The 23,547-nt window shown below is 38.0% G+C and overlaps 2 protein-coding genes across 6 annotated transcripts in view; both read left to right on the forward strand.

The window, feature by feature from the left end:
* The window catches only part of LOC100893866 (PDZ and LIM domain protein 4), an 18,867-nt gene extending 3,709 nt beyond the window's left edge, over positions 1–15,158 (forward strand). The window contains exons 1-6 of one of the 5 annotated variants that reach the window (XR_973656.2): positions 3,745–4,050; positions 9,580–9,712; positions 10,394–10,526; positions 11,261–11,346; positions 13,146–13,258; positions 14,644–15,158. Coding sequence is in view for 4 of the 5 variants with exons in the window: in XM_011682627.2 (XP_011680929.2) it covers positions 3,964–4,050; positions 9,580–9,712; positions 10,394–10,526; positions 11,261–11,346; positions 13,146–13,198 (492 nt within the window). In the remaining variant the exon portion in view is untranslated. Of the gene's footprint in view, positions 1–3,744; positions 4,051–9,579; positions 9,713–10,393; positions 10,527–11,260; positions 11,347–13,145; positions 13,259–14,643 lie in introns of those variants that run through there. The other 4 variants (XM_011682627.2, XM_011682628.2, XM_030975270.1 and 1 more) reach the window with 4 other exon arrangements.
* Positions 15,159–17,929: 2,771 nt separating this feature from the next.
* Positions 17,930–23,547, forward strand: part of LOC577249 (Y+L amino acid transporter 2) — a 44,064-nt gene continuing 38,446 nt past the window's right edge. Inside the window, exon 1 of the mRNA XM_011682626.2 lies at positions 17,930–18,965. Within this exon, the coding sequence (XP_011680928.2) occupies positions 18,464–18,965 (502 nt within the window). The 5' untranslated portion in view covers positions 17,930–18,463. The remainder of the gene's footprint in view (positions 18,966–23,547) is intronic.

Here is a 23,547-nt window from a genome sequence, read left to right on the forward strand (position 1 = left end):
ATTAATGATTAATCCGAGAAAGTCTCGTCGTCAACATTATCCGTCTTGGTTTTAGTTGATGAATATTCATTTTTTCTTTTCGAACGTCCAATAGCTACCGTAGCTACGTACGAGTCGGCCCAGCTTGACCAACGAACTCCCACGAAACGAGTGCTCTGATTGGCCATTTGGCTATGTTTTGGTAGGTGGACCCGGAAATATATCGGCCGCCGGGTAATAATTCGAATGCATGAACGTACCGTTTCACAGTTCGGAAATACAAATTGGATAATTCATATAAGTAAGTCCGTAAATTATACATTTAATATTAAGTTATCAAATTTTGATAACTGTAATTAGGACAAATGACATACCGACCTAATTTACATCTGATTTAGAAATCAGAAAATTAGATCTAAATAAAGAAAATCGGGGAGAAAATTTTTTGACACAAAAAGCTGCCATTGTTGGCTATAGCTACCCCCGCGGTACGAGATCTCTGGGTTGCCATCTGTATTGGGGAATGACAACAAATGTCAGTTTTATTAAAGAAATGACCCAAATCAGATGGTTATTGCTGTCTAAGCCAGGCTAGACAGAAATAACAGTCTGATATGGGTCATTTCTTTAATAAAACTGACATTTGTTGACATTCCCCATAATATAATCAGATTCAGAGGTCTAGAGGAGCCAGACGCAGTCTCAGTAGAACAACCGACGATATAGAGAGACTGAAGCTTTTGGTCTAAGCCAGGCTAGCCTGCCATATTTCACATCACAGGAGTTATCCAACTACGTTAGGCTAGCCTAAAAATCCCACCGCACACTACACTATTTCTATCAATTAACATTTTATTTATTTGGCTGGAAGCTGCTTTCAGTTTCAGTCTTAAAAATCACATGAAATAGCATGAATAGTAGAACAATTGTCATGTTATGAGAAAAACTCATTATTGTTTCCATTTGCTTTTATTGTAATGCAGGAATACACCCAAGAGAGGAAAGGATGTTACACACCACATCTCCTTCCTACTCCTAGAGCTGTGCCTACTGTCTTTCCTGGACATCCTCCCTATAATATAAACAGACCCATGGCTCAAGACTCCCAGCAAAACCATGTACAACATCCGAAAGTGTTCCCGTGCCTCCAAAGAAACCCTATGACATTACAAAAGAACATGACTATTCTTTTTCTGTCTGAGTTGATTAGAAACTGAATATACATGTAACCAGACAGCAAGTGCAGGATGCCAAGAAACAGCTTAAAGTGGTGAAACAAGGTAAACAGGAGAGATGGAAAAACCAGGACTCTCTTGCAGGAAGTCCACGAATAGCCATAAACATAAAATGAATATATTACCTTTAAAGCGTTTTAAATCAATAAACCCTGGCTTTCATGATAACTGAATTAGAAAGACATTGACCCCCGGCATTGGCCCTGTAGCATAAAACTTTGATTAATATCATGACATAAATATCAAATACAAGTCCCAAATGCTTGATTCTGATTGGTTGAAAGCCAAGTAATATTTGATGTCATAATATCACAGTTTTATATTGACAAAGAGGAAGAAAAATTGAAGATATACTGAAATATAAATAGCTTTTTGTGTCCCTTTTACCTCACCATAACACCCGTAATTAATCTTGACCTACACCAGATACCATGACTGAGGCATGAGTAGGGTTCATGCATTATGCAAAATACCACAATTATAACGTTTCATACTCGAAAACCGATAAATCAACCCGAAAAATGAAGCTTCACATTGCATATCAGTAGCACAGTTTCGAAGGGAACATCCGGGTATTTCTCGAAGTTGTGCCCTCCTTAGTAATGGCGGACCGCGCTCCATGCGCGCACAGAGCTTTGAACGGGCGCGTATGACGAGTCCGCACTCTAGCCTTATTAAGTATATATCTCTATGGATGAGTTGGATGCACAGAACTCTAAAAGTTCTGTGGTTGGATGGATGAATTGATTGACTGATTGACTGATTGATTGATTGATTGATTGATCGATTGATTGATTGATTGATTGATATTTATTCATTGATTGATTGATTGATTGATTGATATTGATTGATGTCATGTCATGCCATTTGATTTGATTTTGAGACTACTTTGATGAATTGGCTGGTATATAGTGGACCGAAAGCCATGGGTGTCGATTTGTATCCGTGGTTGGGAGGATGATAGGTGCCAAAATATTTTCAGCAATGGATCAAAGCAACCAAAGCAACCAAGAGGTAGAAGCGTGTGGCAGGTTGCACCGCCTCCCTTCAAAGCTATTAACTTTTTCAAGTCACCCTCAATAAAGATAACATTTCAGATAAGGGACCCATGTGGGTCACACATGGGCTTGCTACCTCGGTTATTATCCTCTCAAGCGCGTGGGTGCAGGGAGGGAGGAGTCCCCCCCCCCCCCCCTCCCGCGCGAAGCGCGAAAGCTTTTGACGTTTGATTAAATTATTAGAGAAAGGAGACGATTCGTTGTACCGTTCTCGACTCTTAATCCTTTTTCTCTTACGTCCTCTTCCTTCCTTCTTCCTCTCTCTCTCTCTCTCTTTTATTTTGAAAATGATGGTCATCTTGCGAGTAATAACCATTAACTACTCTCATCGGACCCTCATTAATTTTTCTCTTCATTTTTTTTTTCTTTGATGGTGAATTATTGCGGGGATGATTGTACAGGCCACCCCCCTCCCCCCCCCCCCCCGGGATCGACACCCATGCCGAAAGCTTCAGTTTCTGATATCGACGGTTGTTGCATGTTGTTGTATGCCCAAAATTAAACTGATTGGATCTTTGCGCGGGGCACAAAATGTACACCAGATCCGGTTACAAGGGTCTAAAAATCAGACTATTTACTAAAAGACATTTTCAAGCCCTTTCGTTTTGAGGAAAGTTCTAAATTAGTATTATTTTTTAAATGCCGGTAGATTCTTTTCATTTTTTGGGCCAGCAAATGTAATAAACATTTCTCTTGCCATCTCTTGTAGTTTTGTATTTATAGAGGTGTCGTGGTCGAGTGGATATGTCACCGGACTGTGAATCACAAGGTCCGCGGTTCAAGTCCCGCCGCGGCACTAATGTCCTTTGGCAAGACATTGATCTACATTTGCCACTCTCCACCCAGGTGTTAAAATGGGTACCCGGTAGGATGCGAAAGCTAATGTGGTTTGATTAGCAAGTGGCGCTTGTAAAATGGCGACTGGCTGGAATGCTCCCCAGGGAGTGGAGAATGTGCATACCTTGTGTGCGGGTAAGCCTGAATCCGATGACCGGGGTAATAATATGTTCCGCGCCTAGAAACGTAGTATTAGGCGCATAATAAATGTGAGCTATTATTATTATTATTATTTATGAATCCACCCAAATAAAAGAATTGGAAGTGCGCTAAGTAAAATTGAGAAAGTAAAAATATTATTTCTGTATCCGCCCCTGGTCGTTGGGTCATGCAAATATGACATTACATAAATTGACATAAAATAACATAATTATTTATATTTCCATCCCCCCAAAACAAAATCAGGACATCACTTTAATCAAGCTCAATATATCAGTACCCCCGTATTCTGAGGGAATAATTTCTGGGAATAGAAACATTTCGGCACCCCAATAGTTTGACAATTCTGGATACGACCCTTGTAAAATGGAAAAACCAAGTGCCCATTGTGATCTCAAGGAGTGAGTCCCCCGGTCTCAGCTCCCCACGCATGAATCAGACTCCAACTATTCAGCTGAGAGCCCTTGCTCGACCCTAGCCTGACATCCACACAACAACAGCTATCACGACACAACGTCCCTAACTATTATACCGGCGATAGTACACTTTGCTCCCTAACTTTTCACGCAGAGTCACATATCACAAGGAGTATATACTTCTGCCGTTCCAGTGAATGATTTTGTAACATCAATCTGTGTTTATAGAGAGTGCTTTTGCTTGTATTCGTCAGAAAAGTCGAGGTATATAATATAGTCATGTCTGCTTTAGGACCAGGACGGGGATCTGCATTAGGACCAGGACGGGGATCTGCATTGGGTATGGGGTCTGCTCTCGGCGGCCAGGTAGGTATATGATTTCATAGATTTATCATTTTCATTCTATATGTTTTGTTATCATCATAATAATCTATATCATCATGATCCATAATGTACTTGCGTTGCTTTATCATGCATGCATGCATGCAATGCAGATAATGTGACAGGTATATTCTAGTCTGTTTCGGGCTGCGTAAATGCACACAATAAAATCGTTTCTTTTTATTATTTGTTCTCATATATTATGATCAGTTCTCGAGACGAAGTAAACAATGTTATTTACATGTCATGCAAAACGAATGCCCTTTCTTTACAAATATGCTTAGTCGCGTGGGCGTGGCCAAATAGAAAGCACTGAAAATGCCACACGCTTCCAATCCATCACGCATCCAAAGGGTCAAATTTGTTAAGTGAATATCATTATTGCCATATAAAAGTTTTGCACTCTTTACCTATTTTATATAGTTACTTTGATCAATAGTACAATCGTGGAAACAGTATGTTTGCAATAATGAAGAGGAGTTATTACAGTTTAAAGGCACACTGTCCTACTTGTAGCTACTTGCTCCCTCTATATAGTAAACTTCCCCAATCGGTGCCTGTTGGTCCCCCATGATCCTCTTTTTCTTATGTTAAATGAGAGCTGAGTTAATGAGATAGCCACCTGTCACAGTGACCTCGCTGGCTCGCTGGGTGGTCTAATCCCTTCTGGTTGAAGTAGTAAAGCCTGCCTTTAAAAGTTAACGTTTTACTATTTCTTTCTAAAAAATTATGACATTTTTATTTTTATTTGATGTAGTACATTATACGATAAAGGAAATAAATGGACATTGGGGAAATTATTATCGTATTTCATTTAATCATGTTGAAATAATCATTTTTTTTAGTAGCATCGTAGCCATGGCAACAGTTAGTCGATACCGTGGCTAATACTATAATACTAAAGTTGTACTGTTTTATGGTCAACATACTCCTTTATGAACATTATGCTGCTTATGATGATAATGATAATGGTGCCGATTGTAATGATGATGATGATGATGATGGTGGTGGTGGTGAAGATGATGATGATGACGGTGATGGTGATACTGATCAGGCGCGTACGCAGGGTGTTGGGGTTGGGGGTTAACCCCCCCCCCCCTCAATTTGTTTTTATTGTAACAAAAAAAAGTGTTCCCCTACCCCCCCCCCCCCCCCCAAGCCACTGAACGAAATATCTGACGGGGTAAAAAAAAAAAAAAAAAAAAGTGCTCCCCCCCCCCCCTCCCCCGCTTATTCAGCGACCGGCTGAGTCGTTGCGAAATTTTTGGCGTGATTTTATCATTTTAAAACACCCCCCTTGCAAAAATCCTGCGTACGCCACTGATACTGGCGATGAGGAGGAGAATGGTGTCGGTGATTTTGGTAATTGATAATAATCATGATGACGATTATAGATATGTTGGTATGTAATAAAATGCACACACAAACAAAATCTTGAACGAGGATAGTGTACAAGAGTGTACAGAATAACGGGAGTGCGATGTACTCTATTAACCCCGATGATGATGCCCCCGTAGTGGACATTCCATTGAATGATAACACACTTCTCATCCTTTATCTGTTAACGTCAGTCGAGATGCATGCATTCATCAATGAAGAGAGAATGGTTATCTGATGGGTAAACGAATCGTGTTTTGATTATCAGCGGTAGGCTTGTTTGCTTTCCAATATAGCATAAGCCCGATGACGGGCAATCGCTTACAACATGGAACGAATGCTAGCACGAGTGGCAGACAGCAATTTAGATTAATTTGTAAATATAATTTTCGCCTTCGTGTTCACTGGTCAATCTAGGAGGCATCATGCATCGATCCGTATCCACCCCTCTCCCCCCCCCCCCACCCCTTCGCTTTCAAATCCAAGTGATGTACCTCTAGATACACAACACCAACATTGTCCCCCCCCCCCCCCTCTTACGAGAAGATGACCTTTTTAATTTTGTGCCCCGTTTGTAGAAAATTCTGTATCCGCCCTTGGTCGTTGCGTCATGTAAATATGAAAATGACCTAATTATTTATATTGCCAGCAAGAGAAAAGATGATATATTTTTTATTATTTTATTATTTATTTATTTAAAAGAAGCCAGGGAAGCCCCAATATGTTAGTCTCCCATGGGGCCTTGTGAGAACAGACAAATAAAAGCATAATATTGAACAATCAACTTAAACATAAACATAATATAGAATAATAAATGAAGAGAAAAATGGCAAGTTAACAATCGAATCCAAATGGAAAAACACTAAAATAACAGAAATAACAGACATTGTGTAAAAGTGAGACCTTAAGCAATATGGAAACGTCGGTAAATATTGCATGTGGTCGTATGGCGGACGCAAGAAAAATATCAAACATAATAGGTATCACTTAAATCGAGCTTCAAAAATTCGATGAAACAATGAATGGAGCTCGATTATTGATGATGCTGCAGTTTAAATTTCGATCTTGTTACAAATTGTGCAAAGATCTATTTTTCCATGTTGGTAAAATACGTTAATTGTGATATTGGACATATTTCTACATTCTTGACATCTTTTAGAATTGGCTAATTAATCATTCATTTTTCAAAAGCAAAATAGTTATTGTTTTTAGCATGTAGAAAATTGTCTACCTTTGCTCACGAATCTTGAAGTCCATTTCTTGTTTTACTATTTGAAACATAATAATAAAGGCGGTTTGTATAAACCGCCATGAAATTGAATAGTACTTGTGGTTGGATAACCCTTTCCCTGGTTCCAAGACCCGTGCATAATCTGACGTTACACTAGGCATAAAGGCAAACAATGCAATACATGTATATATGCATCTTATTTCCCTGATAAATTATGAAAGAGTAACAAACGAATTCAATATCGCATATCGCATATATTCAAATTGAACCCGTTAACATACTAAATAAACAATGAGCCAACACGACATTTAATTAAGTAAATATAATACTTGACTGATCTAAGGTCGTCTTAGCTGTTCGGCATTATGTCTGGTATTGAACGGTATAGACCTGTTTGATCAATATGTTTTTTCTTCATGGTAGTCATATTCTGTTGACTCATAAATATTACGGTTTATTAGTGATGATTAACTTGTATTTATTTTGAAGAATATAAAAGCAGATGTACTTCTAGTCTGCATGTTTCATCCGTCTCTGTCGACCTCTTCCCCTTTTCCCTTCTTCCCCCTTTTGTTACTTCTATTTAGGTCCCTGATGTTTGTCTGACTGTCTGTCTGTCTCACTCCCTCTCTATCCCCGTCACCCCCCCCTCTCTCTCTCTCTCTCTCTCTCTCTCTCTCTCTCTCTCTCTCACACACACACACTCTCTCTCTCTCTCTCTCTCTCTCTTTTCCCATCTCTCTCTCTCTCTCTCTCTCTCTCTCTCTCAACCCCACCCACTCTATTATTGGCGTAGTATAGTGTATAAGGTATAAAGCCGGCATACACCCCCCCCCCCCCCTCTCGTCGTTTGAAGACTATGGGGGGATCACAAAATGTCGTCTGTGTATGCGGGGCTGCCCCCCCCCCCCCACATTTTTAAGGGGACACTTTATATATCTATCAATATCTGGATACGCCAGTGTATATACGCATCTATCTCACCCGAAATAAACAGCAGTGAGCAGCTGGAAAAGTCCGAAGTAGCATTCAGTGTGGGCAATCATCTCCTAACAACATAAGTGGCTACATAATAATATAATTAGTGACTCTCATTCTGCACACAATGATTACATTAAATTATTTATAATTTAATTATCACTTTTATAAACCTATCCTCTTTTTGAGCATAACCAGAAACAATATCGTTCTGTCACATTACCCTCTCCCCTTCCCCTTCCCCTCCCCCTTCCTCCAGCCCACCCCCCCTCAATCCCCTCTCTCTCTCTCTCTCTCTCTCTCTCTCTCTCTCTCTCTCTCTCTCTTCCCCTCTCTCTCCCTCTCTCTCCCTCTCTCTCTCTCTCTCTCTCTCTCTCTCTCTCTCTCTCTCTAATCTCTCTCTCTCTCTCTCTCTCTCTCTCTGAACCTCACCATTTTGATAGATGACAGCTTCCCAATAACAGGAAATCTTATCAATTTACCATTAACATGAGTAGCACTAATTTATACGGGAAGTTGTAAAGACAAGGGTATAAGAAAGATTCCCTCTTTTTTTTAGGACAACGAAAATAAACTGATGAAAACAGGAAGATCAACGGATTAATATGGTAGGCGTTTGTAATATGATTAGACACAAAATCATGATGAACGGCCAAAATACATGTATACAAATTATTATGATAGTGACTATTAGGATTGACCTGAAGCACACGATATATTACAGGTGATATAAAATTTATGGCTTTAGCGTTCAAGAAAGTCTGTGAAAAGAGTGATAAGATAACCAATTATATAAGACTAAAACAAGTTTCCAGTAAAAATGAAATGAACTCAGATAAGACGGTCATGCTGTTATCCTTTAATTTTGAGCCATATTTCATCTTCATGTTTATCCAAGCTCGAGCTATATCATACGCGGTTTCCGTCCGTGGTCGACAAGACTTCCCTGCCTAGTCACTAAGGCCCAATATCGTCGGTATGCCGAGTATGTAGGATGACCCGGGGGAGGCCCTGCTAGATCTAGGTCGGGACTTCATGTGAAGATGTATCAAGAACTTGCCTCTTTGATGTGATGAATGAGGGAATCGCATTATTGATTGCGAGATTGATGGTAGATCATTTCAAATAATAATGAGGTATACACTATATAGTGATAGCTATTGATGTTGAAAATGAGAATTAGGCAAGCATGATTTGATTATAGACGATAATGCTTGTACATTTTGGAAACAAAACAATATCGTTAAGCTCAACAGAATACTTTCCTTATTAAACTAATTTAAACAATTTAAAACTTTGCTTCTGCCTTTAGAGTGTGCATAAGTATGCTGACATATACCTCTCCCTCGACCCCATCCCCGCTCCCCCCCCCCCCCGAAACATGCCTTTGTTCTTTCTCGCTTTCTTTCTTTTCTTTTCTCTCTCTCTCTCTCTCTCTCTCTCTCTCTCTCTCTCACTCGTTCTCTCTCTCTCTCTCTTTCTCTCTCTCTCTATCTATCTCTTTCTTTCTCCCTTTCTGTCTACCTCTCCCTTTCTATTCATCTCTCCCTCTCCACCTTCTTTACCATGAGAGTGAAGATCCTGGGGGGGGGGTTCTCGTATATTAAGACATACGGGGGTGTTAGGTGTATCGCTTTAATGAGTCACTTTTTCACCTCAAAAAAAAATCCTTAAATATGGGTCCCATTTTACATAGGTCCGTTTTTCAACAAAAAAATGTGAAAAATTGGCCTTACTTCGAGAAAAATCCCCCCAAATGACCCTTACAAATGGGTAGGGGTTTCGAGGCTTTAGCGGCACATCCCCGTCCAAACCAAATCTGAGAACCAACGGGGGTGAAGATACACCCCTCCATGGTATAGCTACATATCAATGATGACACTCTCTCTTATAATTATATTCACAAAAACTTTCTTCATATTCCTCAGAACCCTCAAGATGAGGAGGATAAGATGGAACGACCCGTGATCACCGACAAGGACGTCGAAGAAGCCGGCGAGGGTCTCGTAGCCAACCCATTCACCATCTCAGAATCGTTCAACAGACTCGAAGATGGAGATGGTACGAGAAGTTGATGGTGATGATGGTGATGATGATGATGGTGATGGTGTGACGTTGATGATGATGGTGATGATGTTGATGAAGATGATGGTGATGATGGTGATGGTGTTGATGAAGATGATGGTGATGGTGATGGTGATGGTGATGATGGTGATGCTGGTGATGATGATGATGATGATGATGTTCATGATGATGATGATGGTGATGATGATGGTGATGGTGATGGTGATGATGGTGATGGTGATGATGTTGATGGTGATGATGTTGATGGTAAAGATGGTGATGATGGTGATGAAGTTGATGATGATGATGATGATGATGGTGATGATGATGATGATGATGGTGATGATGGTGATGATGTTGATGGTGATGATGTTGATGATGATGATGATGTGATGATGTTGTGGATGGTGATGGTGATGACAGTGATCATAATGATGATTTTGATGATGATGATGACAATGACGATTTAGATAAATATTATTATCGTTATTATTATTGTTATTATTATTATTATCATTATTATTATTAATATGAGTATTATTATTGTCATCATTATTATTGTTATTTTTAGTATTATCATCATTATTATAACAATTATTTATCAGCATTACTGAACAATTTATTTCGTAAAAATAAATAATTTCAATGTCAACGCATCTTTCTCTGCCATCCATGCAGCTCCCCATATCTTCAGTGGCGGTGCCAAGGGCAGCGAGACTGTTTTTAAGAAGGATGTGAGGGAAGCCCAACCGGTCAAGACCCTAAAGAACGTTCCACAGGGCCATTGCGTCGGCTGTGGGAAAGAAATCACGTAAGTTCTATGTCAAAAGATGTCATGATATTAAGTTTAGGGGCGAAATTCTGCTTGTTAAATTGGGTTAAGAAGGAAAACGTGCAGATTCTTAATGCCGAGTGGTTCTTTCTTTCAGTAGGTAATTGTTACCCTAAAATGCCTCCGTTCAATGGCGTTGTTAAGTGAGCACGAATGGCAGAAAGAAAAGAAAAAAGAGGGAGAAGAGGGAAAGAGAAAAGCGGGGGTTAAGAAAAAGGAAAGAAAACATCACCTCATGCTCGGTTGCCTTATTCCCTCGCATTCCATTCACCACGTGAGACTAGTCACCCCCCCCCCCCATGCTTGTGCCCCATCCCGTCATTGCATTGGCCCACGTTAAACTAGTGGCTGAAGAAGAAAAATTCAGAAAAGTGGCAAATGTCCACCTAAGTAATTTTTGTTTAAACCATTCACAATTCGGTTGATGGACAATTGTCATTATCAACATATATCAAAGTAAAGCTAAATATTGATATTGGGCTCTTTTGCATGTTACATTATTACTGATAGAAAAAAATCTAAATATCATAGGCCTACTTCAGATATAAATCAGAGCCATTAATCAATATCATACTTCCCAGCCAACTCTTTTAATTTAAAATATGTTACTCATTCAATTAATGATTTCTCGTACATAGATATTGTGACGTATAGGCCTATGGATTTTTCATTAATGCATTAATTTAATTGATTTATTTCATTGACATATTTAGAGGAAAGTATACAAAGATTCGCGACCATGGATTCCATCACGATTGCTTCAATTGCGCCGTCTGCGGTAAAAATTTGAGAGGAATTGGTGAGAAATCGTTTTTTCTTTTAAGAAAACTCTTTGCATTACAGTTCTTTTTTATGAGGGAGAAAGAATCTTTTAATTTTTTTTTAATGGCTGATGCGAAAGATGAGGCAAGAGATAGAGCGAAAGAGAGAGAGAGAAAAAGAGAGAAAGATAGAGACAGAGATAAATAGAGAGAGGGACAGACAGAAACAGACAGACAGGACAGATAGAGAAACGTCGGGAGACAGACAGACATACAGACATACATACAGACAGGACAGGAGAGATGGAGGAACATCGGGAGAGAGGGAGAGAGAGAGAGAGAGAGAGAGAGAGAGAGAGAGAGAGAGAGAGAGAGCAATATTATCAACGAGTGAAAACTATAACTGAACCTAAATATTATATATATTATAAATAGTTGATAAGGAAACACAACAAGTAAACATTTTGGGTACAATACTGAGTTGAGCTAGTAAAAAAAAACACATCTGGTGTGAAGTTTAGTATATTCACCTTGTTGTACTTCATGATCAACATTTATTTCAATGCAAATGTTCAGGGAAAAGATTCTCTAGACAACCTTGAAAGTAGGTCAGAGTTACCAACCTAGCAGCACAAATAATTGCATTCAATTTTCTTTACATTCATTGAATTTTCGAAAACGGTCGTAATAGGGGATTACAATCATTTATCATTATTTAGGGCAATGGTAGTTTCAATTAGAAAGTATGAAGACAATGGTCTATCAAACATTATTTTAAAAATTGACTGATTATTTTGAGTACATGTATATTCGTTTTATGATATTAATTTCATTTTCTTTCCTTCCTATTCCCTTATAGCTGTAAAAGAAAAAAAGTTGATTGCAATCAAAGGAGTTTGATTGTGCATGAGATTTCAAAGCATTTGGAAAGCCGGGTACCATTCACGCTATTTTTACATAACATATTACATGCATGACATTTGAGATAAATACGAAATGTCATCGCCTATATCGTTATAATATTTGATTGTTATTACTGTGATTGACGTATCAAGCATATTGAGTGGAGTCAACGTCGTACCTCCCCCCCCCCCCTCTCTCTCTCTCCCCCCCCCCCCCCCCCTTGAAGCCCACATTCACGGTTTTACATTATACAATGGGCCTTTGGCGTGCGGGGCTGCTTAGATTTTTCCAGGGAGATACCCCCTCCTCCCTCTTGTATGGATACACCACTTTTAAAGGGACTGGGATTGCATCGGATTCTAAAAAAATCATGATCATGGATGGATCTAGGTCATGCTGCAATCATAATTATAAACCTTTAGGTCAGTCAGGAATCCTATGACTTTTACAAGCCGATCGTCTGTCTGATTATCAAGATATTTATGACTGGAATTAGAAATGTCAAAAACCGTTTTCACAATGGTTTTTATAAAAAAAAATTGGGGGGGGGGGGGGTGAGTATGGTGAAACCGGTCACTCACAGATTTTTACTTTTTTGAAGCACTTCATGATCATTTTGAAGCGCACTTTTGTAGGGCTTTAATATTACACCATGTTACAGACACTAATAACGCGTAGGGCCATGCATCTCAGATTTGTAAAACTGAAAACATTAAAATAATGCCTTTAATAAATATGAAATGCATACAAGAGTAGGCCTTCATAATAAATGCACGATTTTGTTCAATCATTTTATTGTAGAATAATGAATTGCATCTTAACTCTTTGTTTTTGCATCATACAGGCTATTTATGAAGTTTTTAGTATTGATCTTTTTTAAAATCATAATCTTTAGAATTAATTGCATCTTAACTCATTTTCTATCCTTACACAGGCTATTATGAAGTTCGCGGAGAGATATACTGCAAGAAAGACCGACCCATGTGAAATGCCCACATAAGCATGATGCATGAAACCGGTGTGAGAGGAGTATAATGTACAGTAAAGGCAAAGAAATAAATGTTCTGTTCACATATAGTATAGTGCTTCTTGTGATTGTCAATTAAGAATAGTGAATGTGCATGGGCACAACATGATTTCTAGATTTTTTTTTCATTTTTAGATAGATAAATAAAACGAGATCATCATTGCATTTTTCTTGCAATGAAAATTTTAGCAAGCGTTTACAGCAGTCAGGGAAAATAAAATGTGGTATATTATTTTACGAAAATAAAAGATGAAGTTATACTTCAAAGTCGGATGTTGCTTTAATCGCGATTCATAATGTATTTTTCCTTTAAAATTGAATGTGTTTATTTGCATGCTTGCAATAATGCTAAAATTATCTTTGAAAACATATTTTTCTAATGAGAACTTTTTGGAAGGGTTAAAAGGTGAACATGCAATGTCAAAAATCAATTGTGAACCATGCTAATCATCAGGACTTAAATCATTTAGTATTTGACGACAATATGATTAAGTCATAGTCTTAACAATTCGATGATCAAACTAGGAATATTGCAAGGCAATGTTAGACCTATATAACGCCCGGGGAAACTTTGTATTCGTTATGTTGTTTACATTTTTGTTTTAAAATGCTTTAAGGTAAGACGTTTTTATAATTTCTGCTCGAATTGATTGATACGTAACTATAATCACAACACATTTTTGATGTTTTATGGAAATAAGATTATGTTATTAATATTTATATATATATTATTCATATTTGTTTCTCTTATTCATATAAATAAAACATATATATAAATATATAGCATTGGTAAATTTTATTTTTAAAAACATCGTTCATAAAGTAAGCCCACATCATATTTCCAACGACAATTTTCAAGCAATTATGCTCGTGCTTGCTCCATATAGTACATGTAATGCATTTTGTTGAATGTTTTGATAGCAGTGCATTTTGCTGACTAATTAATAAGGTTTTTAAGGAATATTAACTGTACTTGACCGATGCCGTTTTAGAAGAGACGTTTAGGCATACCGATCAAATAAGTTTTTTTTAAGAAGAAATAAAACTGGGGGGGAGGCTTTTGCAAGTTAAGTTATATCTGCGTTGCAAAATTTACTAAAGTGTATTTAACTGGGGAAATATTTACAGGGTTACAAAACACCTTTCCACCAAACGATTTTCCTGTTAAGTCCCATTTTATCTGAAAGACTTAAAACGATAATTTTCCGAACTCAAAACAGGTTGATGCCTTTTACTTAGCCACCGTACAATTCAAGAAAATCCCGTTATATTTTGGTTACTTTGCACAATAGTGCATGGTTTTCAGTATACTGACTCAATAATACAAACTTATGAAGAATCGATTTTTAATCTTTTTAACACACTTGTGATATTTATTATTATTTTCTTCTTTCATTTCTGGCAGGTTATTTCGAGGTCAAAGGCAACTTTTACTGCAAGCAACACACACCGGTGTGAAGCAGTTCTACCGATTTTCATCACAAAAGCTTGCAATTTTGACAATATTAGAAACTATACAGCACTGCATCTAAAAGAAAATAGTTTATATACGAATACCTGTATCTTTTGTATGGACTGTAATATCTCCTTTTTTCGACTATGTATCATATTAAATCAAAATTAGATCGTAGTTTCAATGAACAAAGCTACTGGAAAGTTGTTAATAACAATTGAAACATTGAAACAAGTTTCTAATTTTATTTCCGTGTAAAATATTGACATTATTTTGTTTATTTGACTCGGGGGCGGATACCGTAGGAAACGAAACAGAGAAAAACAAAAGAAAAGTAAAAAGAAAATACTAAAGAAAAAAGAGAGAAGAAGCCAATTATTCTGTAATTCTAATGAAATTGAGAGGGCGAGCCCACAATATAGGCCCATAATTATGCTATATCGAGGCAATTCAGATTTCAGTACATTTAAAATAAAAACGATATTGATCACTTGCATTCATGACATGATAATTTTGTTTAATTTTGTATTGAATTGAATTTTATAGGATTGGAGTGATTATATTATTGTAACTTACAATAATAAGATTCAAATCATTTTTTGTCTTCACTCTAACTGTACAGTTGGCAGACAGATTTTACAATAATTGACTTCATGTCACAAAAAGAATTTGAAACGACTGTTTTTATCTTTTCATGATGTTTTCTGTGAATTTATTGTTTGTAAATTAAAATTAAAGTGTCTATATATAAGTTTGATATTAGTTTCGTACACTATAATTAGATCATTTAATGTTTTTATTATTTTTTATAATCACGATCGCAACTATTTTAAAATGATATTCTCAAGGACAATTAAAACACCCTGTTGTAGCTATGTCTCATAGAAATCATGACTCGATTATGCATTACGTCATTTTCATGTTCACACATTTCAACAGGTGAGGCACCAGGCTATTCAAATTGCCTCGGGTAAATTTTTAAAAAGTAGTTGCGATTGTGTTTTTAATGTATTTTCTTGTATATATTCATTTCCGCACTGAGCGACTCTTAGTTTTCCAAATGATAATGAGGAAGATTCAATATTTGCTTATAAAAATTATTGTTGAATTTATTCAGTTTTATTTTTTTTGACCTTTTTAATTTTTCCGTTTCTTTAATTTATTCCTTTTTATTATCTTTTGCACCTCGCTCGTTTCATCGTTTGTAAAGCACGGTAGATTAAAGAAAATAAAAATATTTAAAAACATGAATATAGGCTGTTCATTTAAATCATTATCGTTCACAATAAGTTTCAAGATAGAGGGAGCAGGGGGTTGGGGGTAATAGAGAATAAGAAGCAGGGATAGGGAAAAGTATAATCGTGATTGGACAGCGAGAGAGACAGACGGAGAGGAGGGTGGGTAAATATTACACTATTTTGTGTGTGCGAGAGAAAGAGAGGGGTGAATGAGAAAATGAGAGAGAAAGAGAGAGAGAGAGAGGGGAAGGGGGAAAGAAAGAGAGAAAGAAAGGGGAAGAGAGAGAGAGAGAGAGAATACATTAAGAGAGAGAGAGATAGAGAGACGGACAGGGAAAGCAAAAGACACTTATTCTTTGTGCAACTGAGAGAAAGAGAGGGGTGAATGAGAAAATGAGAGAGAGAGAGAGAGAGAGAGAGAGGGAAAGATAGAGAGAAAGAAAGGGGAAGAGAGAGAGAAAGAGAGAGAGAGAGATATATAATATATTAAGAGAGCGAGAGAGAGAGAGAGAGAGAGAGAGAGAGAGAGAGAGAGAGGGCGGGAGATAATTGAGGGCACAATGTTCTTACAATCTGTCGACAGGAAGACCGAGAACTTGTCGAATGTATAGTTTATTGTCGCTAGAGGGCGACATCATTTTGGCGCATAGAACTACCACACTACACCCTGCACTACACACAAACCAAAACAAAATAAAGTAAAAGAAAAAAATGCTAAGTAAAATATACAAACAAAACAAAAATTCATTACATTTCACTTTCATAAATGACTAAATTTCTTGTATCATAAAGTGCTCATCAAGGGGTTACACGCCTTATACTTAGACTTGTACCAACTGGTACCAACTATAACATGTAAACTGACTGTAGGGCCTACTTTTTTTATTTGTAGGGGTAATGTTGGTGTCATATTATCAAAACACTCTAGGCAAATGTGCATTTACCTGTTATCATGCCATAACTGTGTTATATCGGGAGCGCCAGGAGTGTCAAGTCAGACAGATATTCTAGAACCCAATATTTTATTCAAGTATAAACTTAAATTTCATATAGAACTTTTATTGATCCTATATCGGTAATAATCATGATTCATGTGAAAGGATATCAGCAGTTGATCATGAAGTACCGTCACCCCCATTATATTGATTTTTTTTTTAGGGCGGGGAGGGGGGGGGTGTAAATCTTAACAATAACAATTGTGCTATTGATATTATTAAAATAATGTACCATAACATATCCTAAGAATATCATTTAACCGCGAAAGCGGCCTTCATTATTGTTTCTTCATTAACAAGATCGAGCCTGCGACAAGAATAACATTGCTGTTGTTATGTTGTCATTTTTGATAACTCTACATGTATTTTATACTATTTATTCAAAACAATCATCTAGGATTTCCCGATATCCAGCTCAAGGCACTGTCAGAATGTTTATTGTCTGTTAAAATGTAAACAAACAAGGAGGAAACATTTTATACACTACTGAAAACATGAGGAAATGCATACTTATTTGGCTTACCGCCGTGAAAGACCGTGGGCAGGCCTTAAAATTATACGCCAGCCAATTAGAAAGCTGGAAGTAAAATTATGAATGAATTGTTTTGGGTGAATGAACTTTGGCATAAACCGGAATTAACTAGCATGATGCAAGAAAAGTCACATACCATTCTGTTAATAGGGTATAAGAGTAAAATAATAGGCCAATAATGTCCTTGGAAGTTGCAATTAACAATATAATACGAGGTTTTAATTTGTATTATACTTTTTATATTACAAATAAAGTATTTATCATGAAATCATATCTTATTTCTACGACGTACCTCTAATTTCTTTTTTTCTCGTTACAAGAAACTCCCCTTTATATTAATGGTGAGTTCTGCATGGTCACGTGACTACAATGTTTTCATCGTAATCGTAGTGGAGTACGATGTATACAGAAAATGCAACGTGACGCATGCATGCGCATATCATTCATATACGTACGTACACACACGAGAAATATATATCGCGATTCGCTGCATACACCGCATGGAGAGACCACGATAGGAAGATTATGCTGTCGAGATTTGTTCTGAAATTTAGGGGCATTTAACCCCCTTAATTATTCGGGAAATTTGGAGTAATCTGTAACATATTTATCTTTGAGGATCGTATTGATCATCAAGCAGCATTAGCCTTGTAAGAAGATAACACTGAAAGTAATTTAATGGTGACCGTATGCTCAGAAGGATAAACATTTCACGTGGCTCTTTGTCAAGTTTGTGTACTGGAAGCACATGTACCGGTATACGCGGTACCGGCGAAATTTGTTTACATTTTGAATGAATAAATTGGAGTATTTCGTGGAACCTTAACCTCGCGATAAAGGGTCGGCCTTACTCTATTTGATCGTTGGACTGTCTTGATTTTGCTCACAATCAGCACTCAGTTTTATATCACTTCGATTCAACGTCAATTCTTCAACCAGCATATCGTGTAGGTTGTAGGCTTCTTCTCTTTGCTTTTTTTAAAAGGGAGGATAAAGTCAACTCAAAGATGGCTGACGAGAAAGGAGACATGCAGGCCGTAGCGAACCCCGCAGCGGCTCCTGTTGCCAATGGCAAACCGTCCAACGACGATGACCGTGTCACTTTGAAGCCTAAAATCTCACTCCTAAATGGAGTCACCATCATCGTCGGAATCATCATCGGTTCCGGCATCTTCATCTCCCCTCAGATTGTGCTGAAGTTGAGCGGATCTCCCGGCATGTCCCTTATCGTTTGGACGGCATGCGGCGTGTTCTCGATGATCGGTGCCCTGTGCTACGGCGAGCTGGGCACCATGATAACCATGTCCGGCGGTGACTACGCCTACATCCTGGTCGCATTTGGCCCCCTGCCCGCCTTCCTGCTGCTCTGGGTCACCCTCGTCATCATCAGGCCCACAGCTCAGGCTGTGGTTGCCATGACATTTGGGCAGTATATTCTGCAGCCGTTCTACTCCCAGGAATGCCCTCCACCTCAAATACCAGTTAAAATTCTGGCAGCCGGCTGTATAAGTAAGTCAATCAATGCTTAGTTAGAAACGGTCCATGCACAGACACACAGGATACAGTAATTTGGCACATAAATCTAACATAACACCCCAATAGTAATACACCCAAAATTAATACTGTCATGACCATTTGAGTACGGAGCTTCACTTCGTCTTCAGTTACAAACTAACAATTGAATTCAATAAAGAGTTAATATAGATCTACATGTAATGCCATTCTATTTTTTTTTTAATGCATTCAATTGTAAATATTTCCAAATGTTAATCAAGCTCCGTATTAAATCAAAGTAGCGATAAATATTCAAAATCATAAAGAGGAGTAGACAGCAAATCTCTTTGCTTGGAGGAATTGGGTGAAGCCAGACGTACTTTTGCAGAACATTGCCCTGATTAAAACAGTGAAATTGTATTAGATTAGAGTGATTAAAAAGGTACCGGTACATCATTTAGTTCAAGACTCAAGAGTCAGAACATTTGCGATCCCCTGGTTTGAAAGGTGCTATGAAATAGATGAGTATATCTAATCTATTAAACTACATGGAAGTCCAAAGTAGATGTAGATAGATCTCAGTTGAATTTTTTAAATATTTTGTTTCCTGACAGAACTAAACTGCTTTGAAAACATTTTTAATGGCAATAATCTTTCCATCTTACCTACATATACATGTACGTATATAGTTCAAATGGTCTAGGATTTTTGAGTGACTATGCTGAAGTGAAAGAGTACTTCAGTTATTTTTTTGTCAATGATATTTTATGAGTTATAATACTAGTAGTAGACAGGACACTGTTTTGAAAAGCAAGCCTGTCTCTGATTTCAGTGGTTAATGGTTAAAAGTAGACAGACCTCCCATGTCCCGTCATCAAAATGATGCAACCTTAATTTCACCAGGAACTCTAGGCTTAAAAAGTTGGCCATACACACTAGGATGAACAGGATGTATGCCAATGTCCATCATCATGTTCATGGTCAACTGCTGTACACCAGAGTGAGGAGATAGTGGTTTGTCACGCTACAGACACTTTCTCCCATGGCCTCACTAGTCATCATGCTGTGCCAAAGAAATTCATCCATGACACGCTCTAGGAAATGTCAAATTGCATCTTACACATGTACATGTACAGTATGTAGCTATCCTGTCCAGATGGCTACACATTGGTCATCCAGTTGTGTCTTTGCTATTGTAATGTAAAGATTATACCGATACTAGATATAATACATGTACAATTTACCTCAATAGGATAAGGATTAGGATTAACAAAGAGGAATGTACATGTACAACCCTGAAGTGGGATAAGATTAAAAGGAGTAGGTATGTCTATACGTGCACAGACATGTACATCGTACATGTATGATGTATCATGTTATTCATGTACATAAACAATGTACATGTAGGCCCTGCATGTACACTGTAGGTCCTAAGTCTTGACACTCTGCAGCCTCAGATCAAAACTCCATTGTTGAGAATATTGATGAAATTTGGTTCAGCCTGAAAGACTACAAATCATTACGATGAGGAGGGCTTCAACGGAGGAAGATGGAAATCAATAATCAGGGGAAAGAGGGAGGTTGTCAGCCTCTGGTCTGTAAACACGGGCTCTAATTTGACATTGTAATTAGTTTGGGTGAAGAATAACCCATTTTTCCAAATGGTCATGTCAAATTTGAGCAGCTCCATCGAGTCCATTACAGGGCTTTTTGGTTGGGGGGGGGGGGGGAGTAAGGTACATGTACTAACTAAGGTTGGGGAGGGGGAGACAAGCAGACAGGGACAAAGAGAAAGGGAGAGGGTTGATATGATAGTTTTCTTGTTTTCATGTGAAAAGTCATTCAACCCCTCAATGTACATCAGCTTCGAAGTATCTCCATTAATGAATTGATGAATGTGATTTCGTTTAATTATTCGTATTGGATGGTCATTTCTGTTGTATTCAACTCTGGACTGAGAATGAAAACTTGCTCAGGTAGCAGGTGCAGCAACATTTCATTGGGGGCCGGGGGGGGGGGGGTGGTTGGGGGTTGAGTCAACATCCTTGAGGCTGTATGAAATTCGCTCGCTGAATGTTGCATCATACTATCTATTTATAGCCCTCTACTCCAGTACATGAATAATGTTCACTCGTGTAAACTGTCAACTTTACCCAGGCGTTTTCTGTTTCATGCACACAGGCAGAGCCAGACAATTAGGAAAGAGAGAGAGAAAGAGAGAGAGAGAGAGAGAGAGAGAGAGAGTGAGACGTTGAGAGAAAAGGGAGTTTGGTAAAAATCAGACCTGCTGCCATGTTTTGAATATGATTTTGATTAGGGATACAGTGAATACTTGATATACATACACGACATTTCCTAGTGATATTGATTTCCAGTTAACATCGTTTTTTTTCTGTTAGTAGTATAAATACTAAATAGGCCGAGATGTAAACTTCATGTACGTGCACAGAAATGACAGAATAGACCTGTCTTTTAAATCTGTTTTACCATAAAATATATATGTCATTAATCAAATATCGTTTTCAATTCAAGTGTAACTACCTTGCATACTATATCACAGACCTCAGTTGTGGTCCATGCTTATATCATGGATTTAACACGACCCAAATTATTGTGGTCCATGTTCTACCAAGCCCAAAGAGTTACCAGCTCCATTATATTATGGTACCCGACCGTCCATAGTCCTGTACATAGTAATGTTTTGTATAGTATGGTATACTATTTTTATGCCACGTGATTGCAAAACTATTTCCCGCCCTTGTCGACTGGCGTGTGAATTCCTTTTTATAGAAGCAGCCATTCAGATGTCAGCGACGCAGATAATTTCCGCTTGAACGTCTCCTGCACAAATTCTCTGTTCATTAATTGATCGCCCAAAGTATGCGAAACTATATCCAGCTTTGTGGGGTCTTTTGGCCTTTTGTTAGCGATGAATGGGCGGGAAGGTTGTTGAAAGAGATGTCATGCGGCGTAACTTTTGATTGTCATTTTTTGAAGAGCTGCCAAAGTGAAATGAAGAAAACCCTGAGTAGTGAGTACTATTAGTACGCTAGTATAGGGTCCTTCCCGTTTGTAGAGAGGGAGGGAGAAGGGGGGGGGTGGGGGTGGAGAAAGAATGAGAGGGACTTTTCATTAGATGAAATCATAATAAACAAATGTTTCTAAAGCGCTTTCCCGATGCGCTTTATAAACTTAATTACAATCTTGACTACAACTTGACATACTACAAATGCAATTAGAACTCAAAGTACAAGAGACGAGTTCAAAATTATTCCAATGAATAAATACATACTCCATTAGCAATTCATTTACTTTTACTCCTACTTCTGCTCATGTCAAACCTGTATCGAATTACTGTTAGAAAGGGAAAAGGAAATTATCTTGATTATCACGTAAACAAGTATGTCTTGAGAAGTTGAGGGCGACTTTGAACGTGTGTTGAGTTGGTGCTGTGCGGATGTGTAGTTGTGGAGGGGGAGGGGGGGGGGGGGGGTCCATGAAGGAGACATGGTCGGAGACGGTTATGAGAAAGATCAAAGATGTGACGAAGAAGCACGAAATGGGGGACAATATATAGGCGATTTAAATGTGAAGACCCGACGGACAATAGAACAATGATAATGTGAAAGCATGAAGTCCTGATGTTTTGTTGACACACCCTTCCCCTGCTGGTCTTGTCATCATGTACTCTGAAAGTACAATGAACTTCTCACCTCGGTTTATGGCCACTGGCCAGACGATAATAAAATCAAGGTTTCAAATTACCCTTCTCCCTTCTCTGCTGCCCCTCTCACTACCCCCCCCCCCCCCCCCAAACCTACTCTCAATATCTCAGTACATGATGTGTCCCTTTATCCGTTTTAAAACGATGTTTTGATATATTATTGTTTCTCCTAATCTCCTTTTTTGTCCTCCATTTCGAAAATATATTTGTTTTAATGTGGTGCAAGGTTTGATCGTAATGTAAATTTTCCAGGAGAAATCACTAAAAAACCTTGATAACAAATAAACAATTGATAAATGGAGGTTATACTTAAACGAAACCTATACCGTTCACTGTATTGTATTCTGTGAGACACCTTGGAGTTTCAATACCAACCACAACTTACACTTTCAATGTACCAGTACATATTTCAAACCACTCAATGTTACACCATGTTAGATTAGAAAACAACGGATGGTTTTGTGATTTGCACGTATTATCCATACGATTTTTCATCAGTAATCTCATTTTTTAGTGTAATATATTATGTACTGTTGCTGTTTATCTTGTGTTGTGAAGTGCAGGAGCGCTTAATTGAATAATCTAAAATCCCCTTGCTGTGAGTGACCAAGAGGTTCTACAGAATGAGAAATACTCGGGAGAATTGTATGAGTACATTTCTGTGGCAAAATAATTTCATTAGTATGCATGTACATTGTACATTTTCAAATACGCTTTTGTTACAGTTTCAAGTTATATGAAATGTTTTCCAGAAGGCGTTTCCATTCATAGGAATTTAATTAATGATATCAACTTATCAAGCGTTCATAATATACTTTGACATGATGAGAATACTGATATACTGTCTGTGTGAGAAGTGAGAACCGTGCGTGG

The sequence above is a fragment of the Strongylocentrotus purpuratus genome, unplaced genomic scaffold (genome assembly GCF_000002235.5).
Source record: "Strongylocentrotus purpuratus isolate Spur 01 unplaced genomic scaffold, Spur_5.0 spur5_scaffold_8, whole genome shotgun sequence".
In the NCBI taxonomy this organism is placed as follows: Eukaryota; Metazoa; Echinodermata; class Echinoidea; order Camarodonta; family Strongylocentrotidae; genus Strongylocentrotus; species Strongylocentrotus purpuratus.